The sequence below is a fragment of the Propithecus coquereli genome, unplaced genomic scaffold (genome assembly GCF_000956105.1).
Source record: "Propithecus coquereli isolate 6110/MARCELLA unplaced genomic scaffold, Pcoq_1.0 Scaffold39, whole genome shotgun sequence".
Lineage (NCBI taxonomy): Eukaryota > Metazoa > Chordata > Mammalia > Primates > Indriidae > Propithecus > Propithecus coquereli.
The window spans coordinates 6070742-6080546 of NW_012149618.1; the positions used below are offsets into that span (position 1 = coordinate 6070742).

Here is a 9805-nt window from a genome sequence, read left to right on the forward strand (position 1 = left end):
TAATAAACAAAAATAAAAAATACAATATGTTGTATTTATTTATATGTCATTATCTTTTTTAAGAAGCCATGTGGCTTTTTTCCCTTGTGTATTTCTTTTTTTTTTTTTCTTCCCTGTCCATACTGTTTCATGGACATGTGTATTTCTTATCATGATAAATCTAACAGAAAATATTTTCCTTATGTTTGAAATCAGATGTTTCTGAGTGTTACATCATTGTGTAATGAATACCAGGCAGGGACATATTATGTAGCCAAGAATTAAAAATGTTCTTCCAAAATGAATAAAATGTCAAAACTGTATCTTAGGAATATTACCCATAATCTTCAACTATTACAATCCAGTATTATGGTATAGGAAGTGAATTCCAAATAAGAATATTTAGGACTTGATTTTAAAATGGAAGGTGGCCATTATTTGTATTTTTAATTAAGCAGAAGTTTGCATCAGCAAATAAATGTTCTATAGCAGTAGTCCCCAACCTTTTTGGCACCGGGGACTAGTTTCACGGAAGACAATTTATCCATGAACCGGGAGTTGGGGGATGAGGTGTCATGGGGTGGGGTGTGGTGCAGACCTCAGGTGGTGATGCACAGCCCGTTTCCTAATAGACCGGTACCAGACCATGGCCTAGGGCGTTGGGGGCCACAGTTCTAAAATTTTAGGTTTATTGAAAATTTGCAAAAACAGTACGGAGAATTTGCCTTTTTCACCCAGCTTCCCCTGATGTTAACATCTCACATAGCCATGATATGTTTGTCAAACAAGAAATTAACTTTGTCCAATACTATTAACAGTAGACGTTATTCAGATTTCACCAGTTTTTCCACTAATGTCCTTTCTGTTCTAAGATCTAATTGAGAATACTGCATTGTTTTAGTCATTATGTCTCCTTAGTTTTCCTTCATTTTGTGGGTCTGTCCTTGCTTTTCATGGTATTGGTTGAACATTTTCTAGAATGTCCTTCAATTTGGGTTTACCTGATGTTTTCTCATGTTAGACTGGAGTTATGGGTTTGAGGGAAGAATTCTGCAGAGGTGAAGTGCCCTTCTCATCTCATTATGTCAGAGAGGTTCATGATATCGACATGACTTAACACTGGTGATGTTAATCTTAATTCCTTGGTTGAGGTGGTATCTGGTTTCTCCACTGTAAAGTTACTGTTTTCCCATTTACATACTCTGTCTGCTAAGAACAGCCCGCACTCAAGGGTTAGGGGTATTGGGGAGATTAAGCTCTACCTCCAGGAATGGAGAGTTATCTATATATATTATTTGCAATTCTATAAAGAAGATTTGCCCACCATTTATTTATTTAATTATACCAATATGGATTCATCAATATTTATTTTAGTCTTTAGGTTATAATCTGATACTATCCTTGTTTATCTTGTTGCTGTAAATGTTCCAGCTTTGGCCATTGGAAGTTCTTGAAGATAGGCTCTTTTGTCTTTTTGACATACCCCTGTTTTTTTTCCTTCTAACCACTTATTTTAAGGCACTACAAGATGCGGCAAGTTCATCTTTTATTTTCCCTGCCCCAGCCCTAGAACTCAGCATTTCTCTGAGGAGCCCTAGTTCCTTTTCTTGAGTAGTGGTATTAGAAAGTAAAATCTGGGTAATGGTCGTACTCTGTATTAGTTTCCTATTACTGCTTGTACCACAAATAGAGTGGCTTAGATGACACAAGTTAATTACATTACAGTTCTTGAGGTCAAAAGTCTGATGTGAGTTCCACTGGGCTAAAATCAGGCATTGGCAGGACTGATTCCTTTTTGTAGGCGCTGTGTGGAATCTGGTTCCTTTTGTTTTCCAGCTTCTAGTGGACATTCCCTGGCTTATGGCTCCTTCCTCCATTTTCACAGTCAGCAATGGCTGGTCGAGTCTTCACATCAATACTGGGCCATTTTCTGCCTTCCTCTTTTAAGGACACTTGTGATTATATTGGGTCCGTCGGAATAATCTAGGATAATCTCCCTGTCCTAAATTCACCTAATTAGCAGCGTTGATTCTCCTTTGCTGTATAAACCTAACACATTCACAGTTATAAGAATTAGGATGTGGACATCTTGGGGGTGAAAGGCATGTGATTATTCTGCCTATCACAGGCCAATTGCTGCTGGGATGTCTTTGCATATAGGTCCTCTCAGTGTGTAGAGCTAGTAGTGTACTTAGTTTAGGAATCAGTTTTGTAACAGGAGGTGCTAGCTCAGATGGTGGCTCATCTAGAAAATTGATCAAATGGCAAATCTCAAACAGTATGAAAGATAAATGTTTTGGTCCCATGTTAGCATGAATCCCCAAATTGTAATCACAACCAAGAAGCCTTATCTTGCCAACCAAAAGCCATCAATAAATACGTATGTCCTCAATGTCAAGCAAGAATTTCTACAATCTGTAGGTATTATATGATAATTTCTACCTTTATAGAGTGCAATGAAATTTGCAGAAAGGGTGGTTTTCTCCATTTTTCTCCTTTTTGTGATTCAAGTTTGAAATTATATTTAGAATTAAGTTTGCTTTAGAGTATTATTTAATTGCTTGCTCATTTTATACTTTGATTTCTATCTTGTATTTTTAGCGCAGGCACATTTGAAACCTAATGATACAGCGTACTGTAATAGGATCATTGCTGGAAAAAGGTCATAAAATTGTCTGCCTCCATTCAATGTTTTTAAAAGCCAGAACCTTCATGGAAATAATCTTAGAAGAGGGATGTGGAGAACATTACCTAATTTGTAATGTGAGCTCAGGGTAAATAGGTCTTCCCTAACTTTGTCTATATAGCATTTAGCACCCTGACAGAAGTTGAAATTTTGAGAAATATAACTACTTGTTAATTCTGGATTTATTTGGATAACTACTATTGTTATACACAAGTACACACTCAGTAAATATAGTATTTTCTTATCTTGGTGATATGTTTACACAAAATTAGCATCTGTCCATATTATTTATTCTTATTTAATAGAGACCTGTGGGTAGCATTGCCGTGGTTGCATCCACATCCTTTATTTAGGACTGAAAATAGTGTTGAAGGGAACAGTTGTCTGTCTCTTCCACATTGCTTTTATTTCTGGTGTCACATTCATTGTGCCACAATAGATATCATAATGAATACATGGATAACAGTGATAAATTTTAACCTATCTTTGAGGTTCAATTTTTAGAGCAGTAGGTGAGTAGTGCAGATGTTTTTATGATTCCCTTAACTATATCCATCTACTCTAAAATGAAAAAAGAAAAAAATGGTGAAAAGCCTTATGTTTTATTGAGAAGGAATGCATGATGTTAAAAATACATTCCAGTAAGTAGGGTCCCCCCCACCCCCCAGCCAACTCTAAAACTTGATAAAAGGGAATGTAAGTCAAAGAAAACTAGGTTTGGACAATAGTGTATGTTCAGGGATTACTCACATCTGCTTTAAGAAGGCAGTACTGATAACGTAAATGGGGTTTTAGAAAGAAGATAGTGGTAGCAGAGCTATGCCAGTATGCACAGATTTTATCTTTATAAACCTGCCAGACTCATAGCCCTTGTGTGAGAAATTCAGGTTAAAGACAGATTGTCCTATGGTGGAAAAGTATGAAAAAGACAAGTTATGTAGACTAATTTTAAAGATATAAATTACACTGTCATTAATCAGCTCATAGAAATATGAAGTAAATGTCATAAAATGTGTGTTTTGAGGGTCTCAAGAACATTAAGAAAAATTGAGTTTTCTTTAGACACAGATAAAATATGCACTGATGACAGTGAAAGGGGGGGAAAGCCCTGGCAGACTGTTCCTGTGATTTTTTTTTTTTTTAAATGGGAAATAGAGAAGGACATTTAAACTAAAGGAAGTAAAAGAGATTCAAAAGCATTGGTCTGAAATTTCTGCAAGTATACAGAATATTAGAAAATTTTTTTTAGCAAAATTGCTTCCTTCCCTCAAGGGAGCAACAGATATTATCATTTGGAATGGAGAAATACATTCTATCTATCAGTATTATTCAGTCTAGAACATCCTTTACAAATATGAAGACAGTGTAGAATTAATAAAGATTCAAGAAAAATGCACATGTTTAAAGAGAGTCTAGTACTAAGAATTGGAAAGTCTAATCTCTGAAGAATATTTAATAATTCTCTGAGGAGAACTTAAACTATGTGTAATGAATATCCTTAGAGAGATTCAAGTGTATATGCAGAGAGGCTGTTCAGTATAGTGATTTAAAACATGAGCTGTGGGGTTAGACTGCCTGTGTTTGAAACCCAGTTTTACCACTTACCAGTTCTTTGGGCCTCAATGTCCCTCAGTTTCTTCATCTATTAAGTAGGGATATTAATTTTACCTAATTCATAGATTTTTCTTGAGAATTAATTGAATGAAAAATGCTTAGAACAATACCAGAAATATAGTAAACATTAAATAAACATTTTTATTTTAATTATATTATTTATTCATAAAAATTGGCTGCTATGAAAATGGACCAATTATAAATCTTGAAGATGAAAAATATGATTGTTGAAATGAACTCAATTAATAGGACAGATGCAGCTGAAGATCAAATTAGTGAGTTGGATGATCATTCCAAGAGATTTTCCTTGAATACAATGTCAAATGAGAAATTCTGTAAAACCATGGGTAAAGAGAAAATCATAAAAGGGTCTAGAGAAAGAAGTATATTATCTCATTAGGAAAAATTAGGTTATCTGCGTAAATTTGTGTAGCTAGATATCTTACTAGTCATATTAAACGATAGAAGACTGTGGAAAATAGCTTTGAAATTCTGAGGGAAAAATGATTTGGAACCCCAAATGCTATTTTTAGCCAAACTAGCCTCCAAAATTGTGAACAAAACAAAATACCTTTCAGGAATGCAAAGACTCAAAACATTTAAAAAAAATTTTTTTTTGAGGAGAACAGAAGCACATAGGCTACAAGAAATGATGAGTAAAGGGAGCAATTTTAAGGTTAAGTGTAAATAACTAAAAATGTTTCTAAAAATGTGAAGTTTTAGGAATGTGTTAGTTTAATAATAATTAATAATTATTATGCAATTGCTTTATATTATAGTAATATAGTAATAACAGCAATTTTTTGAACTATTGGATGATTTCTACAAATCTTGTAAGACAAGACAAGGCATAGTTTTTTTGTATTACTATTTTAAGAAATTTAAACTTAAATTTAAAACAAAACAGGGTCTATGTTGCTCAGGCTGGTCTCGAACTCCTGGCCTCAAGTAAGCCTCCTGCCTTTGGCCTTCCAAAGTGCTAGGATTACGGGTGTGAGCCATTGTGCCTGGACTTAGTGTTTTAACTTTCACATTTTAGTCTATAATCCATCTCAAATGAATTTTTGTGTATTATATGAGATAGAAATTAAAAGTCCTTTTCTCTGTATAAATATTCAATTGACTGATACTATTTATTAAAAAGACCAAAATTGTTAATTTAAATAACAAAATATTTTAAAAGTATTACAAAATAAATACATATTGCTATAAAAAGATGTCAAATAATACAAAATAGAATGAAACATCAAAGTCCTCCTTTATGACTACCACTACCTTCAATCCTACTCCACCAATCATAATCTGTTTTTTGTTAATCACGGTTAATAATTTGATGTGAATTCTTCTACTTCTAAAAAGTTTGTTACGTATATGGTTGGTACTTTTACAAAATACGTAGACCCTGTTTCTACAAAAAAAATAGAAAAATTAGCTGGGCATGGTGGCATGTGTCTGTAGTCTCAGCTACTCAGGAGGCTGAGGCAGGAGGATCACTTTAGCCCAGGAGTTGGAGGCTGCAGCAAATTATGACATCACTGCATAATGGTGATCATTTTGCATATTCTCTTGGTACCATTGTATTGACTGAATGATGATAGCTATTGTTTTAGTTGTGTTCTTTGTTTATAAGGAAGCACCGCACATCCCTGCCAGCTGAAATAATGAGTGTATATTACAAAGATATGCGTGGCAATAAGAGACCTGAACTCTCATAGATATCCAAGAGGTGGATCCATGGACTGGCCAGGACTTGTGGAGATTAAAACTGCCCTTTGTTATGAATCGAAATCAGCTTTAGTCAGCTCAGCTCAGCATCTAGAGTTTTTGACCTTCGTTCCCATATGTCATCTTTATCTTGCCTCAGATACCACTGCTCTTTGGTCATCCGTTTGACTTTATAGTATCAGCTTGTTTGCTTTCTCCGTGGTCCCAGGTGAAATTTGTGAGGGAGAACATTTGGTTAGCCTAGATATTTACTATGTTTGGCCCAAGCTTTTCTTGCTTCTTGGGCTCTTGAACACACTATGGATTGGCTGCCTTGAGTCAGGTATCTACCACAGTAGTTCTAGTTGTCTGTGGCCAGCAGGAGATGGCCAGTAATCTAAAACATGACTCATTTAGGTCTACCTCTTCAGTAACAAGGTTAATTTGCCGTAGGGAAAAGGAATGTAGTCACAGTGTACACTGCAGTTAATGTGGTTAGCAGCCAAGGCTTTTATTTCTTTTAAATAAAATCAAACATGGCTAGCATTGAAAATGGCAGTTGCATTTAGAAATTGAGTAGTATAGAAAAGGAGATATTAAAGAGAATGCTGATACTCATGAACTGAGGACAATCCTTTGCTTACTGCTCTGGAAGCCTGACAACACATATTTTAGTTCTTGTAGCTAAGTTGGTTAAAATGTCTGTTTAGTTAGGATTGTTAAAATCTTGGATGAGTTAGTTGTAAGAATTACAGAAAGTTTCTTCGTTGATATTTTAATAGCTAATTTTGACTTGAAAAGATGTTTTGAGGATTTTGCAAACCTGAAGATTATCAAACCCCTTTCACAATATTCTCTGGTATATGTGTTATTTATTTAACTCAAGATTAGTGCTGAATTTATCATGAGATGCTTATTATGATAAATAATTTATAGTAAAACCAAAAATGCTGAAATATTCAATAATATGTGGATATTGGCAGTAAAATCGAATGTAAATACTTGTTAAATTGATTCTAGGTTGGGCCATGCAGGCTGCTGCCTATATCTTCATTCATAGGAAATGGAAGGATGACAAGAGCCATTTTGAAGACATGATTGATTATTTTTGTGATATCCGTGAACCACTTCAACTCCTCATATTTCCAGAAGGGACTGATCTCACAGGTAAGGTAGCCTGGGTTTGGATCACAAAATTTTAAAACATGAAGGAACTTATAAATCATCTAATCTAAATTTCTTATTCCTCACAAGAAGTAACTGAGCACCAGTAAGATTAATGGCTCACACCTAAGGTCACTCAGATAACAGTAGCACATCAGGACACAGAACTCCTGGTTTCCAGCCTATTGAATTTATAATAGTCAATCCCAAGAGATCATTATTATTCACAACTTGCTATCTTAGAGCTTTATATTTGTAAGCCTCAGAATATATTTTAAAATATTAGCCTTTCATTTTTACAAGCCTAGTTTTAAAATCAGGTTTTAGGTTGGGTACAGTGGCTCATGCCTATAATCCCAGTGATTTGGGAGGCTGAGGCTGGAGGATCACTTGAGGCTAGGATTTCGAGACCAGCCTGGGGCAACATAGCAAGACCCAATCTCTGAAAAAATAAGAAAAAAAATTAGCCAGTCATGGTGTCATGCACCTGTAGTCCCAGCTACTCAGAAGGCTAAGGCAGGAGTATTACTTGAGTTTGAGGCTGCAGTGAGCCGTGATCATGCCACTACATTCCAGCCTGGGGAATAGAGTGAGACCCTATCTCTAAAAAAATAAATAAATAAAATAAAATTATGTTTTAGGTAAAGTTTGTCCAGCATGTTCTATATATTCTCTTGTCCTCTTCCAAGGTATTTATTTATCTATTAGACCCTTTTTCAAGTTCTTCCTTATAAGAAAAATTACTGATGGGAACTAATTTCAACTATTGGTGATTTAAGTTAACGTTAGCTTTCTCCTGGTATCTAAGCCTTATGCCTACTATAGGCAGGAAAGGCTTTGTCCTTTCCTGAAGAAAATCTGAGTTGTAGAAAGGGCACAGGAGAGCATGTTTATAACTTTTCTGTCTGCCCAGATAGTAAACCATATAGGCCAAAAATGCAAAGGATTTCAAGGAATTCTTACAAAGACTAAAAACAAAAATATTGTACAGTTTGTCATCCTTACTAAATCAATAGCTTTCATACTTTTTTAAACCACAGGTCATTTTTTGCAAATGAAGCCTCCTACTTAGGATGTAAGATAAGATAGATAAAAGTAGGAGTGCTCTGATTGATACTGGGAGAGATGGAGGGAATAAATTAGACAAGAAGCAGTTCTGTAGAATCCTTGGACTCAGAAGAGCAAAATTTACCTTTAAAACCCCGATAACTTCAAGAAGGATACAGCAGAATTTGAGAGAAGGATCGAGGTCTTCCACATGAGGGAATAGAGACTAAAGCAGGATAGAACTGAAGTCTACAAATCACAAGCAGTATGGAGAGGTGGAACATGAACTTCTCTTCCAAATTCTTGATAATAGACTGAAAAAGACAACCCTTAGAATTTAAAAGAGGAGAACAGGTAAATGAACATCCTAATTCACACTGTGGACATAGTAATTTATGAAAACCACTACCCAAAAAGAATTCAAGATGAAAAATACAAATTATACAAATACTTAAATAAGTGAATGGGCGACTGAGTCATAATAGGCTGATAAGGGAAATTAAGGTGTTAAACTTTTACCACAGATACCAACAAAAAGATTTTTAACTCATCTATTGCACATAGAAAGGAGCTAAATGAAATGTGGCAATTTTGATATACTAGGCAAATCTCTAAAATAGATGCTTACTGTGTAGTATATGTTTGTTTTATGATTAAAATTCCAAAAGTAGTTGTATCAAAGAGGATAATACTGAAAATAATATTGGCTGCCTTTTATTTAACCTTGAATATATATCATTGTAAGTTGATTGATTCCCAGAACTGAACTATCATTATAATGGATAGCCATATTTAAATTTTATAATACTTAGAATGTACAATACTTAAGTTTGGATATTGAAACATCAGCTTCATTTAATAAATATAGAGCGTAGCAAGCCATTTACTGAAATGATGTATTTATATCTGTGAATACCAAAACATACACTAAAGAATGGCAACTTTGAAAGTTATTGAGTAAATAAAAGCTAATGGAAAAAGAGATCATATGTTGCTGCTACTCCGGTACACTAGGTGTTAATGTGTTCATACATTAGACTTATAAAGTCTACAAAATATATATGCAAAACCTTTTCATTCTATATTTTTTCTCAGGTTTCTTTTATAGACAATGAACTTTACATCTAGTTGCATATTTTTGGAGTCCAGAGTGCTCACCGTTACACGATGTAGTAGCATATTTTTTTTAAGTTCAAATGGTATTTACATTTTAAGGCCAACTGACAAAAGCCAGACTATTTGCCAAATAGAGAAACCAGACTGATCCTGAAGCTTTAAAACTTTTTTTAAACAGTATTATACAGATAATTTTATTTAGTTGGGAAAAAAGCTTTTAAAAAAATGGGCTAAGAAAATATCTCCAATTTGGATAAAGTATCTGTTAATTAAAAAGTGTATTTAGTTACAACAGTTAACTTTAAACTTGGATTTTTCAACCTGAGAGAATGTTTTATAACTTACTTTAAGTTCTGAATCCAGCTTGCTTGCACATTTTCAAATTAGTGCATTTAAATATAACTATATACATACATTCTATCTTCATATATTATTGTTGGCAATAACTTTTTTCTCTTTTATGGAAGTAATATATATTAATTTGGGGAAATTTAG

General features: G+C 34.2%; 1 protein-coding gene across 1 annotated transcript in view; it reads left to right on the forward strand.

The window, feature by feature from the left end:
* The first annotated feature begins 7007 nt into the window (after window positions 1-7007).
* LCLAT1 (lysocardiolipin acyltransferase 1) overlaps window positions 7008-9805 on the forward strand; it is a 102932-nt gene continuing 100134 nt past the window's right edge. The window contains exon 1 of the mRNA XM_012652399.1: window positions 7008-7150. Coding sequence (XP_012507853.1) covers window positions 7012-7150 — 139 coding nt within the window. The 5' untranslated portion in view covers window positions 7008-7011. The remainder of the gene's footprint in view (window positions 7151-9805) is intronic.